This window comes from Callorhinchus milii, unplaced genomic scaffold (genome assembly GCF_018977255.1).
Source record: "Callorhinchus milii isolate IMCB2004 unplaced genomic scaffold, IMCB_Cmil_1.0 Scaffold14, whole genome shotgun sequence".
NCBI lineage: Eukaryota > Metazoa > Chordata > Chondrichthyes > Chimaeriformes > Callorhinchidae > Callorhinchus > Callorhinchus milii.
In genome coordinates, this window is record NW_024704755.1 from 339642 (window position 1) to 363934 (window position 24293).

General features: G+C 48.5%; 1 protein-coding gene across 1 annotated transcript; it reads right to left on the reverse strand.

Moving 5' to 3' along the window:
• Positions 1 to 305: 305 nt before the first annotated feature.
• Positions 306 to 23160, reverse strand: pepd (peptidase D). Its single transcript, XM_007907913.2, has 15 exons — positions 23098 to 23160; positions 19639 to 19822; positions 17893 to 18020; positions 17109 to 17172; positions 16430 to 16477; positions 16149 to 16210; positions 15176 to 15220; positions 14404 to 14479; positions 14005 to 14051; positions 10288 to 10356; positions 9818 to 9895; positions 8349 to 8497; positions 2964 to 3148; positions 1728 to 1919; positions 306 to 975 (listed from the first exon to the last, which is right to left on the reverse strand). The coding sequence occupies exons 1-15, from the start codon at positions 23112 to 23114 to the stop codon at positions 832 to 834; spliced, it is 1488 nt and encodes a 495-aa protein (XP_007906104.1). The 5' UTR covers positions 23115 to 23160; the 3' UTR covers positions 306 to 831.
• Between the last annotated feature and the right edge of the window lie 1133 nt (positions 23161 to 24293).

A 24293-nucleotide genomic window follows, 5' to 3' on the forward strand; every position in this document is an offset into this window, starting at 1 on the left:
GGTTTTGAGTTAGATAAGAACCCTGGTCACAAGCCACACTGGACCCTCACACTCCTGCCCTCAGATAAGGTTCAGTCTTGAGGGGAGGGACCTGATTGAGTGCCACACAGTTAAAATGCTGCCCTTTGTCTATGCTTCCTCACTTGGCAGGAAAGGGCAGTGACTGTAATACAATACAGCCCTTGCCAACAACAGCACAGCCAGTGCCATAGTGAAGGTGTGGCACTGACACAGACAGTGAGTGGCAGTGACAGGCTGTGCCTCCAGCAGAACAATCTGCTCTAGCTCAAACCACCAAGCCAAAGTTGCAGATAGTCAGGTTTTATTAGATGAAGCAGATACAAAAGAGAATTTATGTGATTTTAAAAATAGATTCTTGCAACATAATTTGTGGAAATATTTCTTGTGGTGGGAAAGCGAGGCAGATGAGGTAGTTGGGCCCAGGAGCTGAAATTGGGAAGCTGCTTTTAGCTGATCCTCGTGTTTCCTGGCCCCCCGGGGTGTGGGGGGGACGGGGGGGGCTAGCACTGGGCGTGCAGGCCTGGCTATCCCTCTCCATGTACTGCCTCTCCCCCAAATCTCAGTGTGAATTCACACCTTTCTCACCAGTGAGGGTCTTGGAGCTCAGTATCCTTGTGTTGTTTGATTCGTTCTCTTGGATTTTATATCATTAATGTTAATATCATCAATTTGATAGATTAACACGTGTGAGCCTCACACACACACACAAGCGTGAAGCTTGATTTGAATTCCATGCTTTGAATCATGGACGGACATGACATTGTGACAGCACAGTCAGGTAACGTGCTCAGGCACTTGTCGGCCTGGGAACTACTGACTGTCCAAGGGTTCAAAGGATTTGGCTGAGCCAGCGCCCTCTGCCATCAGCGCCTCCACCTCCTCCACGCTCCGCGGGACACAGGTCAGCAGCTCCATGCCATTGGTGGTCACTGCGATGTCATCCTCAATTCGCACCTGGTGTAAGGGAAAAATCCTCAAACAACCAAACACAGACTTGGCTTAAGAATCAGGGTGAATAATGCGATGTGTGATATGATCATCACATCGTGAACCACTCCACTCCTGGTGACATGCTTCTATTCACAACATGGATTCAAAACCACTTACTGAAGTCCTGCAGATTATCAGCCTCACTAGACTTTAATAATAATAATCCTTGCATTTGATTATGTTATAGACTGGGGCATCACCAGAAGCAGAATGTTCCAGTGATTATCACATTTCGCAGTTTTCATACGTTGGGGTGGGCAGGAAGGGGTTAACCCCAACTGCTGTTGGTGATCTGTCTGAGCCAAACCTAAATCAATAGGTGATATATTACACACCTCAGGCTCTGCTTTTATGAATCACTATCTTATCAGAGAACTGTAACAAGTCACAAAATGTTCAATAAACTCCTATCTAAGTAAATGAGGCAGCAGCAGAACACAGGGCATTTGCACTTAATGGACAGGTCTCTCCTGCCCTCTCCACTGTACAGGACAGTAAGAAACTCAGGCTACACAGTGACATGCACTGTACCCTCCCCGCAGATTTACTGGAGCATCTTGTACTTTTCTTCACAAGTTTCAGTATTAAAAGGTGCTGTTGATGGCGAGACTCCCAACATATTGGTACAACAGCATAACAGCAGCAAAGTTCTATATCAAATACAGGATTATTATTATTATAGAGCAGCGTCTCAGCGCAGGTTGTGACTCACTCACCCCGCCGAAGCCTCTGAAGCGGCCGAGGATGTCTGCGTTGATGAAGCAGGCCTGGGCGGGGTCAGCCAGCGCCGGGTCCAGTAAGTGTTGGATGAAGTAGATGCCAGGCTCTATGGTCAGCACCATCCCCTCTAGCAGGACCCGGGCTGTACGCAGGCTCCGCAGCCCCGGCTCCTCAATGCGATCCACACCCTGAGCACAGGACCCACGTCACAACCATCACCTCATACAAGGGGGCAAGCACGCTCTGCGCGGGGGTGGGGGCATGATCCGAGGAGAGGATTGGGCCCAAGGGTGTAATGTGGTATTATCTGTCCCAAGAGGCAGAGAGTAAATCAGGTGGTATGTATAGAATGTGCAATTGAGAGATAAAAGGATAAATGTGCATATAACCTGGAGTGAGTCCTGCGAAGAGATGAAGCCAAACAGCTAACGGGGCAGAAACCAGGTTACCAATATTCCCTCACAAATAGCAGCTGGATCCAAAGTCTGAATAACTGTGTGTGGAATCCTGGGCGTGGGATGTGCTGAGCAAGAGGCACACACTGTCCTTGCACCTGTGTGACCTGGACTCAAACACAGCACAGGCATTGGGGCTGAGATTGCCTCTGTGTGCGGACCTGGTGTTCGAATCCTTTGGACGGACTCAATCCAGACCTGAGGCAGCATCAGATTCTGAGTACAAAAGCAGGCCTCGGGTCCCAATTTCCTTGGGGGGGTGTGGGGGGGGGGGAGGCTGACTGCAGAATAGCCCAGAGCAAGAAAATACATGTATGTGTGAGGTCATTGTGACCTAACTAAGGGGGGGGCTGTAACTAAACCAAGATTCTCAACTAGCTTTTATAACGCTGCTGGGTTTCAATAGAGAAAGAATATGGTCTGTGGTCGGGTCACTTGTTAACAGACACATCAGTTTGGCCCTAAGTCAGTGAGTGGCTCAGAATCACCTGATCCCAGACTCCCTCTGAGCTGCGAGAGACACGCACACACTGAACTGTGAGACATACACAGAGCAGAGCGAGACATGGGGTCTCTCATCACCGCCCACAAACAAGTCCTGTCTAAAAGGTAGCAGAGGCCCACCATTCTAGTTTTGCCCGAGTGTGTGCAAGTGTGTGTGAGGGATGATGTGCTGATATGTCTGTTCGCTGCCTGTTGCAGGGGTAAAGGGCCCAGAGCGCGAGGGGCAGAGGGTGAAGTGAAAGCTGGGAGTTTCCCTGTTTGACCCTGACTCACCTCAGGGTATCCGCCCACATCGTGAACATCACATCCCAAGAAGTGGCCCAGGCCATGGGGCATGAACACTGCGCCCAGGTGAACTTTCATCATGTTCTCCACACTGCCCTGCAGGATACCAATCTTTGTCAGCTCCTCCAGATGAACTCTGTCAGCCAGGCGATGCATGTCAGGCCAGGCCACCCCTTGGCACAACACAAGCAAAGGTCAGGTCAGGAATTTGAACAAAAAGTTAGAAATAATTCTTGTTACAAAGCACAGTTCAAGGCAAAGTCTCCACAGTTACATTCCCCCTTCCCTCCCGCTCCTACGGACTCAAAACCCCAGCGAGGAGTCAACTCCCAGAAAGCCTCACAGTACGGCTCCCAGTGTCACACATTAGTGCCAGCTCTCACCCCAGCTCCCACCTGGTGCTGGACAGACTTGGATAGCAACAAGAATCCCATCTCTCCTGATTGCTTATGGTTCAATGCTCTGATTGCTAGTGATGGGCAGATCAATAAAGATCAATGAAAACTCTTTCTCTACGGGAGAGGCTCCTCTGGGTTGAGTGATTATTTCACACGTACTTTACAAAGACTTAATTCAGTGTTTTTAGTTGAATAATAGAAATAGTGAGCTTCACTTAAGACAAATTTCAGGGAGAAAGGAAAGATATGAAAGTCAGCAGCCGGCCCCTTGGACACAGCAAGCGGCTGATATCAGATACGCTATTGCACAGGGTCGAGGCACCACAGACGTCAAATGTCTAGAATGTAAATATTTAGTGAGAGGAATAGTTCAATGAAGAGCACAATGCTGTGTGCTGGCGTGCACACACATACACACACTGTCACAGACAGGACATTCTTCACACTGCTCACAGCAACTATCACAGCTCATTTCATAACTGCTGGGGAGCAGAGGACTGGGAATGGGGCTTTCTTCACATACAGGGGGAACGCACTGGGTCATATTGGCACAATCAATTAGCATGTTTAAAATGAAGAGAGACTGATATTTGGGAAGTAAAATGGATTAAGGGATATGGGAATAAAGATGAGAAAATGGGATTAAAAGATTTGTCACAATCTGATAAACCGGCAGAACCATTTTAATGGGCTGAATGGCCTCCTCCGGTTGCTGTTACTGGAAGGGTTTAAAGCTGAGGCAGAGCTGATTGGCAGCAATGTGGGTGTTTAGCCTAACACTGTAGCTCTAGCTACCAGCACTAACAACCACCAGAAAGAGGTAGAGATAGCGGGACTCAAACTAGATTCATCACTTCACTGGTTATACAGGTTTTGCTGGAAATTCCTTAATTCAAAATTCAACTCAACCACATTAGAGGTGGGGTGGGAGCTGGTTCCCATTGAGATACAATGGGAGAGAATTCCTGCCCTAGATTCACAATGTTCTAGGGTGAAGCACAAAAGCCAATAGCTTTAAAAATACAATATGAACCAAGTCTACATTCTACTCTGAGCGCTGGAAAGCTGCAGCTTTCCAAGGGTAAGGTTGGCAGAGAGAGGCCTTGGACCCTGAAGGGTGAACAACAACAACAAAATTATATTTATAGAGCGCCTTTCACGTTGGGAGGACGTCCCAAAGTGCTGGCATTCATCACTTCATCACAAACAACATTACAAGAAAACTATTTAAATCTCATGTCCAGTTTACAGAGAAATCCATATGCTGAGAGCTGGATTTGATGGACTTTATGTCATTAATTCTCTGGGTGATGTGGAAGGAGCTTCACAGGGCTGTGTATTTGCAGGAGGCCCGGCCTGGTTTTGGAATGTGAGCCAGGAGCAGGCTGTCCCTGCAATGCCTCCATCTTGTTTTGATCACATGAATGTGATTCTCCAAACCTGTCCTTCCTCTCCTTCGGATCAGGTAGGCAAAGGTACAGCCAAACTGGTCTCACAGAGCTCAACACCTCAGGTCAACGGCAGTCTTAACAGCAGCCCGGTATAAGTGGGAAACAAAGAAAAGAACAGTGTAGTTTATGAATAATTCCAGCTGATGGGTGAGGCTATCAAAGAAAATTAATTCCATCCCTCCTCCCCCAAAATAAATAGCACAAAGAACCCCAAGGCCCAGGCTAGCCAGCTCTACCAATGTTACTGTTGGCTTATATCCATTCTGTTCAGTGTAACTATCAGCCCTCACCAAATGTCTGTGACTGCCCCAGCGACCAGTGTCTGGCCTACGAGGCACTCATTGCAGGTTGTGAATTATACTGGCAACTGTGCCTCTAACACTATCACCAATGATAAATACTTCAGTTACACAGTAACCCCACATATCTGCTTCCGTCGTCTGGGAGCGGTGAGCTGACCTTGTGGGTGCTTTATTGGTGGGCTGGTTGTTAAAATATAACCCATACACCCCCCAGGAGACGTGCTTCAGTACATACAGGACTGATCACTAAATATGCTGTTAACTAGGCTTGCCCCGGTCCCTGCCCCAGCTCAGGGTCTGTGATGCCCGCCCTGGGATCAGTGCCACTCAGTACCCTGGACAACAATCCTACAAGTAAATCGCTCTTTCACTTCATGGCTGTTGAGTTCAACTACACTCACGACACTTTACTGTAATTCCTATCAAGCACTTTGAGACGTTTTGACACTATGAGGCATAATAATAAACTCAAGGGTTAATTATTGATCGTTGTGAAGGTGCCTTGAGTGGACAAGTGTCAACTGCCCAAGTCCTGCAAATCCAAGTCATTTAGGAGCTAGAAACAGGAAATTTTGATCCAGAGCCCCCCTTCCCACCTCTACACACACAACACCTCCTATTTCAACCTAATTCCTCTTACAATTACTATAGCGTATTCCCTCGAGCCAGTTACTAATCCACAGTCAAGTCTCACCCTGTAAGTCTCACTGACAGGAGTCTCTCATGCTGAGCTATGGGAGTCTAGGTACATTCTCAAATGGTTTCTCAGTCAAACTGCATTTGATTATTTGATACAACACCTACAGCATTGAATCATCTCAAACCATCTCAAAGCACTTAAACAACAACAACAACAAGATTCCATTTATAAAGCGCCTTTCACGTCAGGAGGACGTCCCAAGGCGCTGCACAGTTGGGTCATGACCCGAGCAGGGGGGAAATGGTCAGGGTGAGGGAAGGGAGGGAGCGAGGAAATGGTCAGGGGGAGGGAAGGGAGGGAGCGAGGAGGGGGAAGAGAGTCGAGAGGGGAGCTGAAGGCTCGGTCAAAGAGAAGTGTCGTTAAAATGTCATTGCCTCAAAAAAAAATCCACCAGGTTATTCAGACAGGATCTACCTCTCTACCCCTCCTTATTCTCATACAGTCTATCTTTCAATCAGTTTCTAATAGTTAATTTCATTACACTTTTCCATTACTCTCAGCCCCATTGTCGCAAGGGGACGTGTCTGTGTGAACAAGGCATGAAAAAGGCCCATGCAGAGCTGAACCCCTTCAGTCAGCGACTGATTCTACACAAACAGAGGATTGGGGCTACGCTAAGAAATGGTTTTATAAAGAATATGCATCCTCATTCAAATAAACATTGGAATGTACAGAAAGATGCCTCTGTGCCTCTCTTCCCCACTGGAATTCCGATCATTCCTGACTGACTGAGGCCCCGGAAGTTGGGAGTGAAACATGTCTGAAACACGAGTGACTGGGGAGCCAGATGTGCTGTTCTGGTTCAAGAGCCTTATATTTAAAGTCTTGTGGGGAACTTACATCTTATGGCTATTGTCTCAATTTGTGAACTCTCGTGTCCTTCTGACAACGTGTCAGTTTTACACACACACACGATCATGCTGGAAAGCCAATTTGTGTACTGATTACATGTTGGTGACAGCTACAGTATACAAAGCTACATTACGCTGGCCTTGGACTTTGCTCGCTGGCCCTGGTGAAGCCGTCCACACACAAATCTGCTGATGATGTGTCTGCTCTGCTCCGCACTGCTGCCAGCTGGGGCCTGAGCCAATCAGCAAGCTGAGCACTCACTTACTGAAGGTCTTCGGTGAGCAAGAGACTCTGCGCGACCGAGGACAGAGCTGGGTCCCAGGCACCAGCCCCACACGTGTTCATCTGCAGCTTACATCCTGGCCAGCAGCCGGCCATAAATAACTCAGCCAACGAGGCTGAGCGAATAACTCACAAGCAGAAGCCACTCAATCACATAGCAGAACTGGAGCAGGCTGTGTCCTATTTATAAACACTCCCAGTCTCCAAATTCAAATGTTTGTTTAATGAAGGGCAGAAAATATTCATTCTTAGCGGAGAAAAGCCAAGCTCTCCAAGTGTGTTTGCTGAACAGAGCTCATGTTGTGCATCATGCTGACCTGGGAGTGTGGCCGGACAGTGTAGAGGGAGCTTTACTGTGTCTCTAACCCTGACCTGGGAGTGTGGCCGGACAGTGTAGAGGGAGCTTTACTGTGTCTCTAACCCTGACCTGGGAGTGTGGACGCACAGTGTAGAGGGAGCTTTACTGTGTCTCTAACCCTGACCTGGGAGTGTGGACGCACAGTGTAGAGGGAGTATTACACTGTCTCTAACCTGTGCTGTAGCTAACTTATCTGTCCTCCTCCTCACTGTGGTTCCTATCTCACACACTGAGCTGCCAGTAACTACCGGGAAATATGCACCTGTTTAGTTTCATTGAAGGGAGAACAGAAGCCTCCTCTGAATTTTTTTTGATCAGCTAGAGTCTGACACCGTGCTTAAGTGTCTCCAAACCAAAGCACTGAGAGCGGCACATTTCCCGTCTATCTGGGCTTTCCCCGGAGGCACTGCTCAACTCAATCCCAGAGAGTTTAATCACACGCTGGCAAAAGCTAAGCCACAGAGACACCCGAGCGTTCACAAACCACTGGCACAATTCCTATTGCCTAAGCAAAGGTTCACCCCATGAGAGCTTTAGCTTGGAGGATTAGTTGGAGCCATGTTGATGTGCGTACGTGGTGGGGGGAGGAGAGGTGGGAGACCTTCAGTACAGAGGCCATTTTACACGTACACCAGGCTTCCTGATAAGCTGAGCAAACAGTGAGCTGTGGCTATTAGGTTACAGACAATAATCTGATAGCAAGGTCTGCTCGCTCCTGCTCTCACTATTGGCCCCAGTGCCAGCGCCGTCTGCCCAGTGCTGACCCCGTTACCCTGCCCAGCACAAGGTCACAGACACTAACCTTCAGTCTGGATTCTCAATCGCTAGCTCGCCTTTCCCGCAGCAAGCATGGTAACACACACACTGTGCACAGGCTCACACACACGTGCGTGCAAGCGAATAAGTGTGGGAGTAAGGGTATACTAGAAACCACACACTTACTTGCTTGTACACCTGAACTCACAATCACTTCTGCACAAGAGTGTGGAGGCTCAGCTTCACACGATGTGGCCCTTGGTGACCTGCTTACCAGGGCGCACGGCTTGCATCACAGCGCGCGATGACCTCAGCACCGCCTCGTAGATGGCACGCTGGTCAGCGGTGAACTGGCCGTTAGCGGGAAATGTGCAGGTGATGTCAGAGCCGTAGCAATAATACTCCCCGCCCATGTCAAACAGGCTGAAAGTGAACAAACAGATTGGTACATCATCATTTACCCGCTCAGCACTGAGCTCTCACACAATATATATATATATACACACACACAGGCAGACGGCACACATGCAGGCATACACACACACAGCAGATTTGCAAACAGGCAGACACACACAAAGGCAACAACAATAAAATTACATTTGTATATCGTCTTTCATGTCAGGAGGACATCCCAAGGTGGGGGAGTGAGATGGAAGCCCTGCGGGATGGAGTTCCAGAGGGCGGGGACAGAGTGGCAGAAGGTCCGCCTGCCAATAGTGGGGTGAGCGAGGCAGGGGACGTGAAGCAGGTTGGAGCCCGTTGAGCGGAGGGAGCGAGCAGGATGGTAGGGGGTTAGGAGATCACAGAGGTAGGGGGGAGCAAGGTCATGGTGAGGACCACGATCTTGAACTGTATCTTCTGTGTGATGGGAAGCCAGTGTAATCAGGTGAGGATGGGGGTGATAGGGGCACAGAGCCTGGTGCGGGAGAGGACATGGGCTGCAGAGTTCTGTATGATCTGCAGCCTATGGAAGGAAAAGTTGGGGAGGCGACAAGCAAGGAGTTTGCGTAGTCGAGTCTTGATGTTATGAATGAGTGTATGAGGGTCTTGACGGCCTGCGGTGTGAGACAGTGGCGGAACTGGGTGAGGTGGGGGAAAGCAGAACGGGTCACTGCACGGATGTGGGGTAGAAAGGATAGTTGAGGGTCAAACAAGCTGCCAAGACACTGGACTGGCTTAGTAAGGTGGAGTGTGCAACCATGGATGGTGATGCTGTCAGCACCTGACAACCCCCAGGCAGACACATGTGCACACATCCACAGGGAGACACACACATACACAGGTAGACATGTGCGCCTGTGCACCACCAACAGCCACGTTACTGGTGAGTTCTGTGCCATCATTTCATTTCACCCTTTTCAGTGTGAAAAAGTGAGTGAATATCAATCCGATTCAGAAAGAGCTGTGGTGAGGCCATTGTGGGTTATCACCACACTGACACCTTGTGGTTACTGGAGGAACTGAAACCATTTTATGTCTCAATACCCAACCTCCTACCCCGGACAGGGGCTTCCCCCTCCCCCTACAGCATGGTTCCTGGGCAGAAATCCACAGCAACAGGCCAGGAACAGTGGCCCATTCCACAGAGCTCAGCTCCCTTGGGGCGTCCTCCCGAAGTGAAAGGTGCTAAATAAAGCCATACAAAACTCTCTGCCAACTCATTGCCTGGCACTTGAAGCACAGCCAGTGATGTACAGGAGGGCAGGCTGTGTCAGCGAGGCCATGGGAGCGAGCCCCACTTACCACAGGTCTCCATCCAAAATGGTCTTGTCATTTGGAGCGCTGGCATGTCCGTAATGCAACACCGCAGAGTTGATCCCACTGAAATCCAAAAGGAGACTAACTCAGCTCCACCAATGAAACCCCCACGCACTTCCATCGCTCCCCACATCCCCCACTCACCTCTCCCCCACCACCCACCCACCGCTCCCCCACCACCCGCCCACCGCTCCCTCACCACCCACCGTTCCCTCACCACCCACCGCTCCCTCACCACCCACCCACCGCTCCCTCACCACCCACCCACCGCTGTCCAACCACCCACCCACCTCTCCCCCACCACCCACCCACCTCTCCCCACCACCCACCCACCTCTCCCCACCACCCACCCACCTCTCCCCCACCACCCACCATCACTCCCCCACCATCCATCCGCCGCTTCCCCCTACACCCCGGCCACCCACCCCCACCGGCCATCAGAAAGCATTGCTTACCTGCCGCAGATACAGGTGTAGGAGGTGTGACGCATCCCTCCACGCTTGTAGCAATAGTGCTCGAACAGGCTACAGGAAAGAGAAGGTTCAGCCTTGTATTTAAGCCAATGATAAAACTCACAGTCCAGCCACAAAGTAATGGAAAAATCTTGGTTGGGGGGGGGGTTGGCAAGGGAGCCACTAACTGTCTCCAATGGGAGTGAAGAGGAAAGGAATTCTCCCATTGTACACATTCCCAATGGCCCAAATCCCTTCCTATTCACTCGAGCACAGATTTGTCACTGCATTTTACTGTAAATCCTGGGAAATGCTTTGAGACGTCCTCCCGACCCAAAAGATTCGGTATCTAATGTAAGAATTATTATTGTGTGGCACTATACAAGATATCCTCCATTTACATGTGGTTTACACACCTTACACAACTCACATAATAGCCCCATTGGTGTTTGGCCACTGGCAGGCAGTGCCGAATGTGACCACAAGGGGGCAGCGTGTGACGCTGACAGTGCTTCAGTGATTGTAAACTACCAGTCCAGATGGCTCGTGTGAGTGCTGAAACCCCAGTGCGCTGTGTGAACCACACTCACTGCATGTGCACTCAGAATATTGACTGCATTAGAGCCCTTTGACATCTTACTGCTTGGCTAAAGTAATCGGCATATGTATTTCTGCAAAATGGTTTCCTCCTGAATTAGAGCAAGGCTTGATCACTTGCACCACAGCATTGAGCTTTAAATGTTTAATGCACTCTGCTCACCAGAGCACTTTACACAGCAGCACCACACAACACCTTGCCCAGGACATGGAGGCTGCTTCTGACCCCAACAAACTCTAGGGCTCACTGTCTCTATGAGCCTGCACACCAGTGAGTAATATACCCCGGCCCCACCCACCACATAAACCCTCCCCGAAGGGAGAGAGGCACTCCCCTCCCAATGAAACCCCAACCGGCAATGAGACATAATAACAATCGTTACATTTGCTCCAGTGTCTTTCATGTCAGGATGACATCTCAAAGCTTTTCATTGGATTCACTGTAAAGTGGAGTGACTGTGTGCACAGTGATATAAGACAATACTGTATATAATGTACACACACAGCAATGGGAATTCACTGGGTTTTACTCATTATACACAGAATCTGAAAAACTTCAGATGAAATGAAGCTTTGAGTTGAAACCCAAGCTTGCACTGGAATTTGAAGCTTTTATATCCTCAAACATTCCACTTAATCAGTTGCTTTTGACGGCCTTGGGAATTATTGCTTTGCTCCGGAGGGTGAACGGGAGCAGATAAAGAGATGTTCTTTATTGCTCATCCACGAAAGCTCTTCTCAGCAAATGCCTTTCCCTTTCATCCGATACTTAAGCTGCTTTTTCTTGTCCTGGGATCTGGCAGCAAACATGCTTCATGGAGACTCGATATTAGCGCTGAGGCGCCCCCCGAGACACAAGCAGTGGAGAGAAGATGCAGGCAGTCGGGCAAGAGCTGTCACGTGTCTAGAGACAACTCTCAGGTTTCGTCTGCGGTAAGTGGAGCCGCTCCTTCCTACCCTGACAGGTCTTCCTTCCTCCCAGCAAGCTAACTCAACTCAAACCTTCCCTGGAGAGCAGCGACGTCACAAAAAGCTCACAATGCAGTGACAAATGCAGTGTGATTTACAGCATTGTTGCCCTTTTATCACAGGATATTACACAGCACAGAAACAGGCCATTCAGCCCATCCAGTCTCAGCTTCTTTCATGTTACCCCCACTGCGTCGTCTCCCCAGTCACCCCCAGTTTGGCTTCCAAAATGCTGGAGGGTAAACAAAACTAACAGCGATGCTCCCCCACCTCCTCTGGTTGGAAAATCTGATGCTCAGTAGATTTAATCCTGAGTCTCCAGCAATCAGCGCTGCGGGTTCCCACAGAGAGCAGTAATTGCTCCCATAGGGACCAATCCACAAACATATCTGAAGGAAACCTGGACTAAGCGAGCCAGCGCTGCTATCACTCGCTCTCACCCCATCACCCCAGCTCCCTCTCCGCACAATATGTGAAGCACCAGTTCCACCCATTATTTATTGAAAGCAGATGTTACCGTGATCTCAAAGGTAAAATTTCAATATTCAAAGTGTAGATAGAATAGCAGGCGAGAGACACAAAGTAAAATATTAAGAGCACGTTTTACATTCAGGCAAATTGTTCACTGCCAAATGCTGGCCTCTACTATTAATGTTCCGTGAAAGCGGTCCTTACAGAGAATGTCCTATCACATACACCCCTCACCGTATCCCCCGCCCCCGCTCCACTGTCCCTGTACATACACATACACAGGAGAAAGCTCTAGGGGCTCATTATGTCCACTATATAAGCAGGAAATGTGCAATCGCTACTCATAAGTTTAATAGAGAATTAGACATTGATAATGAGGAAATGTCAGTCATCCTTTAAAAGCCTGTAACCTGGGGAGGCCTGATAATAAGCTCCGCTCCATTAACTGCTGCTCAATTTAGCTCATTACTTAATGCACTCAATTAATTCTGCTCATCTGCCAGCCATTTCCCTGCCGGAAAATCAACATGGCCACAGCACTTTGTATCTGCAAATACCGACCTGAGCCATTCAGGGCTGACCAGCACCAGCCTCTTCTTAGTGATCGCTCTGCACTGTGACTTTGACCGCACCTTCAGCCACCCTCCTACACCCTCCTTCCCTGCCCTCCACCCGTACTGATCCCAACCTCCTGCTCAGGTCCAAATCCCTGACTATCCAGCGCCTTGGGATGTTCTCCCGACGTGAAAGGCGGCGTGTATAATGTCATTTGTTGATACCCTTAGGGAACGAGAGGGCGTTTCTCTTGGGGAATTGACCAACAATCCCCTGGATTAAATTGGTCTCTTACCTCATCGCTGTGCGTGGGATATTGCAGAATGACTGCTTTGCTTGCCTACAAACACACAGTCAGCCATTATCTGTGAAGCCCTTTGATATGTTACCATGTGATAAGACGCTTGATCAAATGTGGGGATTATAATTATAGCAACAAGATGAGAGGTGGACGAGAGCGTGTTACCAGGAAATAATATCCCGAACTCTAGGGAAACCTCACCATCTATCAGCTTCAACTCCCCACACACACACACATACATAACTCCAGCAAAACCCAGGATTGTCGATCATTCGCGCACTCACTTAATGAAGCCAATTTATTTGCCACGTTAAAGCCTGTTATTCTGGGGATTGTTCCTCAACTGAGTTTATGCCTCACCAGCAGCAGCTAAAGGAGCGATTGACATCCCAACTCTCGGAGAACAACAAACGGGTGTTGGTTTCATTGCTGTGGGTGTCAGATGGATAACAAGCATCCAGCATGGCACTGCTCTGTCGCTGAGAGACAGCAGCAAGCCAATTAGCGGCAACTAATGAGTCCCAATCAACAGGCCCTGAGCAGCTTGTCTGTGTGAAAGCCTCAGTCTTCACATTGGATCCCAGAGTCAGCGAACAACAAAAGGTAAATCACACACACACAGCCCGGAGCTCAGTGCTAGGCTGCAGGGATCAAACACAGCCACAGTGTACACTCCCAACGTGAAAGGCGCTCTATAAATGCAATCTTGTTGTTGTTGTTGTACACGCTGACACAGTGTACACACTGAATCAGCGTACAAAGTAGATAAGTAAAGGCAAAAAGGTAAATATTGCAATATTCTGTGAGAACAAGTGAAGACTTCTGACCTTTCCAGCTCGTACTCCTTCATGCCGACTCGCACGGCTTTCATCACCTGAAAATAAACAACATCAACAACACAGAGAATAGAGCAAGGTTTCCTACTCAGTTTTGTAGGCATTGCCTTATACTGTACTGTCGCTGACCTGGAAGTGTGGACAGATAGTGTAGAGGGAGCTTTACTGTGACTCTAATCCTGACCTGGGAGTGTGGACCCCCACTCTCTGCACCCATCCCACCACCCATCTTCCGAACCACAGTAAGAACCGGCTTTAGAATGTGCTGTCAATGACCTTTTCACCCCCCACCCCACCCACCCACTGACGGCCAGCTATGTGAAGCACTGTGAGGCTGCTGTTTGAGGATGGTGGAAGGTCCAGTGTGTGTAACAGTGTGTGGCTGCTCACCTCCTTGTGAGCCTCGCTGGAGATGCGGTTGGTGTAGCGCAGGATCTCCATTTCCAAGTCCGTCTTGATGACACGGCTTAAACACAAGCAAATACACTGTCGTTATTTGCGAGGTGGTGGTGGGAGGGGGTGGGGAATGGAGCCCAATAAAGAGGAACTTAGAAGCAATCATGGTACATGTGCAGGAGCTCCCCACTGCCCAAACACATAAAACAAATGTTCCTATCACATTTGATCACAGCCCAGAAAGCTGTGGCAGAGAGGCCGAGCAGGAGACAGCAGCTGAGATCATGATGCTGTGTTTTATTCTATTATTTCTCTTCACATGTTTACTCAATTTCATTTTAATTTTCCGGCCGTTTCAAATGCCTCACGTAGCAAAACACTTAATGTTCTAGTAACTGTCTGTGTGTGTGAAAAGCAAGTGTGATCTCAAATGTCCCTGTCACAGTCCTGAGCTAGTGCCTGTGTTAATGCCCGCTAAAGGAGCATCTAGCGCCTGTGTTACTAATCTCGCACTCTTCCTCCTCCCAAAATCCCTCAGTATCTCGAGTCAGACCTTCCCACACTTTCAGCACAAATAGAGATAACAGAAAAGCGAAGGCACTGTCTACACACTCACTGGCAAACTTTTATGAAGTCGTTCAGCTACAAAATATAGTTGATTTTGTCAGGAAGTACTTTGAGACGCCTTCCTGACGTGAAAGACTCTGTATCAAATGCACAGATTATTATTATTATTGTTGTTAATATTGTTGCACATGATACTCACCATTCTACCATGTCAGGGTAAAGCACAGTGTTGTTGACACTGAATCTGAGAAGAGAAGGGAAGGATTTTAGTTCAGGCTCACTTCAGGGGGATATTCCGTCACTCTCTCCTATCCCTAAATAATAGGCACTAACTGTGTGTGAAACACTGGTGCATTAGTTTGTGTATTGATTTATCAGTGAATGGAGATCACTTCAACACACTCACTCACTGGCACACAATACAGTGATGATCAGCTTTGTTAAGTGCCTTCAACTGGTCTTTATAAACCTCTTAACATCTATATAATAAGACATCACGGGGAAGAGAAAGAGCAAGAAAGGGAGAGAAGACTAGAAGTCAATAAAACATTTCACAACATGCTACTCTGCTTTCCACTCTGGTTGGCCTTTCAGTGTATAGAGCTTGGGAGTACTCAGGCTGTGTTATTGGCCAGGATTATATTTAGCCTGTAACTTGTCAGTGATTTCAGGCTCGGTGTGATGCTGCCACACAGCATCTGCAGCATGAGTCACACACACTAATGCTTTGGGAGGTTATAGATGTCTCAGGCAAATCTGGAGACAGATCCATTTTCAACCTGGACGTCAACTCTCAATGAGTCCTTGGTGAATCTACTCAATGCCATGTTTACCACAGTCCGGAGTCAGCCAGGCTCCCGCTGCCACTGACATTGAGGCTTTTGTTCCAATCTTAAAGGGGAAGATTTTCAAAATCTGAAACAATGGATAGTTTACCTCCACAGTATTCCCGTCGGGGTGGGGAGAGGGACATCAGTCAAGGCAAGACTGGATGAAAGCGTAACCACCATTGGTGGGACGGATAAGACGGTGGGGAAACATGATGCAGTTCAGTGTTAGCTGAGAGAAGGGAGCAGCTGGTCAGTAGGGTTGAAGGAGATTGTACAGATAGGGTAGGGGCGAGACCATGGATTAGAAGGTGAAAATTAGGATCTTGAATTTGAGTTACTCACTCACTGATTCCATCAAAGGCGGCTTCGCGGGTGGTGTGCCCACTGTCTGTGTTCAAGCCGTGCTGAAATACAATTTAAGTTTATGTTCAGAACAGTGACAACACTCGCTGTACACACAGGGACACCTGCACTGTATACACAAGTTACAACTAGCTCACATTTATACATGGGTGCACACACAGGGCACGCCACCCGCGCACACAGGGACACAACACGCACAGGGATTGGGACATGCACACACACACAAACACACACACACAGGGTTATAAAGAAGAACCCACCAGTGTGAGGAGGAAATTTGGCTTCAAACTCTTCAGAACTTGGGCTATCTGTAAAGAAATACAATAGATACAGTTATTCAGCAGTGAGCACCGGCTGCACAGGGGAAGTGCTGGTGAGATGACAGACATTTTGATATTCCCCCTATTTATATCCTCTGTACGGAGGCTGACGCATGCTGGCATGTTTCAGGTGTCGGCATGTAGGCCTGGGAGCCAGGCAGGCAGTGATTCTGGGCTGAGGGACACTCAGTGAAAGCTCTAATGGGCTCTGCTGTCAGAAACACACCTCGTCACCAGCTAGAGGAGAAAATCGGCCACCAGAGAAAGAGAATCAAAGTGAACAACTTGTCAACTCTGCTAAAAGTCATCAGGCTGCAACTACCCTAGAGAGCGGTGCGAGAGAGCAAGAGAAAGAGCCAGAGAGAGAGCTAGAGGGGGAACAGACAGAGAGAGACAGAGAGGAGACAGACAGAAAGTATATAGAGACAGAAAGACACACACGCAGAGACAGAGAGAAGAAAAACAGAGAGACAGAAAAGAGAGAGAGACAGAGAAAGAGTAAAGAGAGGAAGAGGACACAAGAGAGAGGAATCGAGGCAGGGCCAGGGTATGACAGAGCAGGCGGAATAGCAGAGATCACAAGCTAAACGTAATCAATTTCAGGCCAGTGCTGACTTACATCACACGTGTAGTGAACCTTGTCCACACCATACTTGTCTTTGAAGAAATTGGGGGGGTGAATCCTTTTAGAAAGAACAGAGACGGTATTAGCGCTAAACGATAGCATGCCGACACAAACCTAGCAGCTTATTCTTATCAACAACACAGACCAGCTCAGCCAGCATTAACTCAATTTAATAGGGAGATTGTGTTGTTACCCAATAAATGAATAATCTGCTCATCTCCAGAGCTTCACCCATCGCTCAGGAAATGTAATTGGGCTGATATTCCCACCAGAAACCCGAGCTGTGAGTGGAATAAGGCAATAACCACTCGGAAAGTCCAGAGTGAATCAACCCAATGATGTTGCAGCTTCTATAAGTGCGCAGGGATGCACACGGGAAGCTTCAGTTCATCCCCACAGCACACGGGTGTGGCAACCATGATAGTCGTGACATAGAGAGAAGCTCTGCTTCCGGCTAGCGATTCCCAGGCCGGCAAAGATGGTAACACACGCCTGCTTTTACAGCCTTTACCCCCCACCTCGGAAAAGGTGGTTTGTCTACACAGAGGACGAGGACATGGAATGAACCAGAATCCAACAACAACAACTTGGATTTATATAGTGCCCTCCACGCCAGACGGCGTCTCAGAGCGCTTAATCCATGATGATGCCTTTGAAGGAAATTTAGAAGGTATTTAAGAAATGAAATTGGGGAAGGTGGAGAGAAAGGGCAGGGAATGGAATGAAATGACAGGTTGTTTTGTGAGCTGTGCTGACTATAATCGTACAAATTGCTTACGTTCCCATCCAGACAGCGTAGTTCTCTGGGAGCTTGGGGATGAAGAGGTGGGTTTTGCCGGAAGCCACCTCAATGGCACCATAGATGTTGGCCTCAGTGACTCCGAACGTCCAGTGGAAGAAGGATTCCTGTGAGGAGAGAACCAGTGCTGTCCATTCACTGTCTCTAATAACAATGTGCTGAGCCCAGCGCACTCACATTTGGAAACAATAACTTGCATTTTATAGCATGTTTTACACAGGGTAGAGTCTTGGACACTTTGCCATGAATACAATGAAACTGCAATCATAAATCACCATGTTTAGCTGACTAGTCACCAAGATGAGAATCAGGCCTTGGTTGGAACATTTTACCACAAGGAAACAGGCATTGTATTTATTTACATTTATATTAGTATCTAACATGTGGGGAGGACGACTCAAAGTGCTTCACACAGTGGGCTGGACACCCGAGCGGGGAGTAGGAGCATTATATATCAGGGTGGGGGTAACAGAGCGGGCAGTCCATCCAACCTACCCGCTCCCTCCGTTCAGCGGGCTCCGGTCTGCTCCATGTCTCCCGCCCGACCCCTTCTACTATCGGTGGCCGGGCTTTCAGCCTCTCTGCCCCCACACTCTGGAACTCCATCTCACGGTCCCTTTGCCTCACTTCCTCCCTTGCCTCCTTCAAGGCCGGTCACAAGATCCGTGATCATGCCTTCAGTTGCCCTCCCACCTCTCTGCCTTCCCTCACCCCTACCCCACCCCTATGCTCGGGGCCTGACCTCTGACTATCCAGCGCCTTGGGACGTCCTCCTGACATGAAAGGCGCTCTATAAATGTAATTTTGTTGTTGTTGTGTTGTCAAGCAGTAGGCACGTACAGCAAAGGCACGAACCCTTGTGATTGCACTGCCAGCAGCAGCAGCAACATCCAGATGCACGCAGAGAATTGAATCATGTCTCATTCCTGGTGCTGAAGGACAGCTCCTGCATTGCCCTCGTCACCGGCAGCCCATAGTTGTCTGCTGACAGTAATTAAATCCAGCCCAGATATTCCGTTCTTTGCCTGCTCAGCCGTACAGTGACTTCAGTGTCATGCTCACAGCTATAATGAGTTAAGCTAACACAGAAGAAAAGAACAAAGCAGCAACCTCCTCTAATTCTGATTAGACTGAGTTACACAATCAACATGAGGGGGGACACAGCCACATTCAGTCCCACACCCACACAAAGTGTTTGCTAACCTTAGCAACATCTACTCCCAAGATGTCTCTGATCAGTTGTATAAATTTTGGAAATAAGGAACAACTGAAGCATAAGCAAGTAAAAGCAATTATGTGGCAATTCAGTAGATTATTCCCTCTCTTTAAGTCTCTCCCTCAACAATCAAACACCCCACATTGTCTCTCTCTCTCTCTGTGTAAATTAACACCTTGTACACAATCCCTTCTCTGCCTCCTCATTTCTTGTCCTGGAGAATAAATATTACAGTCATTTACAGGGTCTAATTTGTGAAATTCACAAAATAATGGTGGGGGTGCTAACTGGAGACTGCAAACTGACTGCCTCATATTGGGGAGGGGGGCAGTGGTGGGGGTCCTCAATGTCCAGAGATAGAGGAAGAGATAGAGAGCGGAATAGGCAGCCTTGGGCAATAGTATGTTGCCAGGTTTTTTTTGCTGTTTGCCATGTGACTTTTGGCTCGTTTCACACTATATAACAGTGTGAGTTTACCTGAGCTGCTCTGTGTAACAGTGTGAGTTTACCTGGCGGAAGACGTTATCCGTGTCAGTGCAGTATCGCTGGCTCTGCTCTCCTCCCTGCAGCAACACGATTCCGTTCTTGGGTACATTGACGTTATCCTTCAGACGTTGACACAATCTCCTGCGATTCAGGGAGAAGACAGCCATCGGCACCTGGAGGGTCTCATTGCCCATGGAGAAAGACAGCCTGAATGCAGACATTGAGAGTTTTGTGTTAAGATGCTGAAAGATGGGGAGATTTGAGCTATATATGTCCTGAACACCACACTTCCAGGCTTCTCCAGAATTTCTAAATTCACGGAAGTTCAGGAGTTGAAGCCAATCCATCCACTCTGCCAGATTCTCACACTATCTTTGCAGCAGCCACAAGGTCTTGTCCCTGAGTAACTGTGTGATATGTGACATTCTACTGACAAAATATGTTATTGATATCTAGTGCTCGTAAATTACTACTGCTCATTGCTAAGGAACCAAGGTACCAGAATCAGGTAGTGAGTGTCAGCTAGTGAGAGACAGCGCCACACGCACCAGTTGCCCCTTCGTAGCTCACGCAAATGCCCATTTTTCATTTGCAAATATAGACACAATTTCAGCAGCTACTCCCCTCTTGCTGCATTGCAACCCTGATCCAGTCCTGACCCAACATCCCAGCAGGGTAACACACTTACATAAATACATTCATACGTGTACACACGCCTGCTCACACTCACACACATGAACACTGGCTGATATTTCCCCTTTCCTGTCCGACAAGTAAGGTCGAGTGCAGCCATGATTGCTGACCTGTTTGAGATAAGTAACTCAGGTAAACCAGGGAAGAGGAACTTGTGGACACTGAGTTTATCCACTAGCCACTGGGGATCTGACATGACTCAGTAACCAAGAAACTTGCATTCTCTGCACTTTCATTGACTTCAACAGTCAAGAAGAAGCGGTTGGCCCAATCAGGCAATTTCACTTCAGGTGAAGGGTAATAATCCAAAATGATTTTGATCATAATCTAAATTCAATCTAATTACCAATATCATAATCCAAAGAGTTTTCATATTAATCAATCTGATCAGCAAGGTCTTAGGTTCAATATCCAACCTTTGCTGAGTTAGTTGATCTCAACCATAGTGTCAAAAAGGGCTCAGCAAAAGGGTTCAATTTTGACAGCGAGGGTAGGAGAGGAAGGGGAGGAATGAGAGTTCTTACTCCACTGCAGCCCCTCACTTTGTTTTCAGGTAAAGGCTAAAGCTCTTGGCACTACTGGGAGAGAAAAAGCTGGGGAATTTGACCAACAATCTTCCAGATTAACGTGTTGCCCACCAAAATGCTGCTGTGTGAAAAATAGCCGTCTTGTTTGCCTACAATCACTACACTTGGCAGCAATTATTTCTTTCAATGTGATATAATTATAAAGATGCAAGCTATGTCTTCCTGCAGTGCTGATGAGGGAGGGACACAGCTGCGATGCTGTCATAGAAATATAAATGTCGGGGCGGGGGGGGATTAACAAAGAAAAGAGGAAGCACGGAAAGTCATAAGGAAGTATACATTGAGTCAGGAGTTAAATCAAGACTCACAGAGTTGAGCAAAGTGCTGACAAAGCATCAAGTGAGCTGATCATGCAATTCCCTCCTGAAACAAGTGCACTTTGACAGGATGATAAAACGTATTGCTTCTAAGAAAAAATGTTACGATTGAACATTAACCCACTAATTGCCTGAATGAAGTGGTTTTACAGTGCCAAAATATCTCCAACATTTCACCCCAATTCCTGCCAAATGCAGTGGAAAATCAGTGCTTTTACAGTAGGAGTTGTTTCCCGAGGACAAACAGTGTCAACGAGGGTCACACAACTGTCAGCACAAGTGCCATCTATCAGCAGGGTAACTCATTCACTTTGCGCTGGTTAGAAATTGCTGGAATCAATCACTGTGATTGTAAATACCAAAGTGAAATGTACTTTGCTCCAAGGCATCAAGGCGTTTCACCCACAAAACATACAGTCAATTCACTTTACAGCATATTCTGTGAAGCTCTGTCAGACATCTAGAAGACGTGATAAAGCGCTATAATCAAGTATGTGGATTATTATTTAAAAAACGCAAAACACTGCAGCTTTGAAACAAAAACAGATCAGTTCTGACGAAGGGACCCGAATCATTGACTTACTTTCCTCTCTCCATAGATGCTGCCTGACCTGCTGAGTGTTCCCAGCCACTGCTACATAGATTATTATTATTATTATTTAGAGCCGGCATGGTGCTTTGACTGAGAATCTTGCAACACTTAATCTCTATTTGCCCAGACACAGCCAAGGTGTTAACACAACAACCATAACAAGATTCCATTTATAGAGCGCCTTTCACGTCGGGAGGATGTCCCAAGGCGCTGAACAGTTGGGTCAGGACCCGAGCATTGGGGGGAAATGGTCAGGGTGAGGGGAGGGAAGGGAGGGGGCGAGGAGGGTGTAGAGAGTCGAGAGGGGAGCTGAAGGCACGGTCAAGAGAAAGGTCTTGAGACCGGCCTTGAAGGAGGAAAGGGAGGAAGCGGTGAAAGCACTGGGGATGGAGTTCCGGAGCCTCGGGGCTGAGAGGCTGAAGGCCCGGCCACCAATGATAGGGCGGTTGGGGCGGGGGATGTGGAGCAGACCGGAGCCAGAGGAACGGAGGGTACGGGCAGGTAGGTAGGGGGATAGTAGGTCGGAGAGGTAGGAGGGAGCGAGGCCGTGAATGGCCTTGTAGGTGAGGGTGAGGATCTTGAATTCGATCCTCTGGGGGATGGGGAGCAGTGGAGGTGAGCGAGGGTGAGGGCGAGGGCGAGGGCGAGAGTGATGTGGTCGCGGTGTCTGGTGCGGGACAGTACACGAGCTGCAGAGTTCTGAATGACCTGCAGTGTGGAGGGAGGGCCGGGAAGGCCGACGAGGAGAGAGTTCCCATAGTCCAGCCTTGAGGTGATGTCACCACAGGGGGAGCATATAGAGGGTGAAGAGGAGGGGACCGAGGACAGAGCCCTGAGGGACACCACACGAGACAGTGCGGGTGAGGGGTGGAGGAAAAGCCGTGTGTGGAAACAAAGTGGAGACGGTGGGAGAGGTACGATCTAAACCACTCAAGGACAGGGCCTTGAAGGTTGAGGTGGGAGGACAAGCGGTGGAGGAGGATAGTGTGGTCGACCGTATCGAATGCTGCCGATAGGTCGAGGAGGACGAGGCGGCAGAGGGAGCCCTGGTCACAGATGGTCAGGATGGCATTGGTGACCTTGACCAGGGCGGTGTCTGTGCTGTGGGGCAGCACCGAAACCCGACTGGAGGGGTTCAAAGTGAATGGGTGGAGAGGAAAGAGCGCAACTGAGAGGCCACAGCTCGAGTCGTGGCCTCCCCATCTCCCCGCCCTCGGCCCACACTGACATGGGAGCTTGAAGCTCCTGTCACAGCGGCAGCCCTGACCCTCGCCCTCAGAACCCCGTACTCACTGCGCTGTGGCCGCCATGTTGTCTGCTCTGCACTGTGCTCCTCACGTGACTCGTCAGCCGCTGATAGCACGTGATCCCGAGACAGCTGGTCAGCCAATGGCAAGGGAGGAGGCGGTGTCGCGCAGAGCACGCCGGGATATGCAGTCCTCTCCGATGTCCGCGGTGTCGGCGACTGGCGGGAAAACTACACTTCCCGGCGTGCCCCGCGACACTCGTCCTTGGTGACAGATCCACGTGCAGGTGAATCGTTCACCTGCAGCCCAGGGAAGGTTCCCTCCTCTCCATCCTCACAGCGCGTTCATTTCCTCCAATAACTTAAAGCCTCGAACACATTTTAATTCTTGAGGACTTCATGTCTCGGAAACTACATTGTTGGCGAAACGACAATATGTTTCAACAAAAGTGTTTTCGAATTCAGATATAAACCTGCAATCTGCTTATTTTTATTGGGACAAAATTGCAAAACAAAAATCACTATCAGCAGGAGAACTCTTCCTGGTGAAACATTATTGCAGTCTTTAAAAATATTGTAACAAGAACGGCGACCAAGAAATTATAACACCTTTTATTTTTATTGCAACTCATCTGGAGTCTAAAGATGATTGTAACAATACCAGGCGTTGACATTAAATGTTCTCAAATATCTCCTTTGTGGATATAAATCGGAGCGATTGTAGAATGCAAGTACCCAATGTGAGGAGTGGTGTGAATCGAGACGGGAGACAGCAGCCGGAGCCAGGAGACCACCTGCAGATTTTAATCAGATTGCGAGCGCTGCAATTTCTTTGATGTATGGAGACAGGACGATCGGAACCGCGGGGTAACTGACAAGCGGCTGGTTTCATTCATTAGTGTTGTGAAGGATTGGGTTGTGTGGAGTGCGCTGGATTAACTGGCTCAGTTACAGCGAGGTGCTGACAGGCAGGCAGAGATAAAGAGCTATCTATCCTCGCTTATCACGTCAGTGACTCTTCCAAAGTTGCAGAGAAGGCGATCTTTGCATTTTATTTATGGATTAAATGCAGTCGGGGATGTGAGTGGCTGTGCTCTGCAGGACATAGGACACTGGAGCGTTGTCATTAATATTTCAGAGCCACAGTCTGACTGGAACAAGCGATTGCTGCGGTTTTTGGGGCGACACGTGTTGCAGGGATGTCATTGGTGTTGGCAAATAATAATAATAATAATAATAATAA

What these genes read in the sequence shown, in the direction of transcription:
- pepd (XM_007907913.2), bottom strand. An exon ending in AGGTTCACTACACGTGTGAT is followed by an intron (nt 16,478 to 17,108) that starts GTAAGTCAGCAC and finishes ATTTCTTTACAG; the next exon opens with ATAGCCCAAGTTCTGAAGAG. An exon ending in GCCTTTGATGGAATCAGTGA is followed by an intron (nt 15,221 to 16,148) that starts GTGAGTAACTCA and finishes TTCTCTTCTCAG; the next exon opens with ATTCAGTGTCAACAACACTG.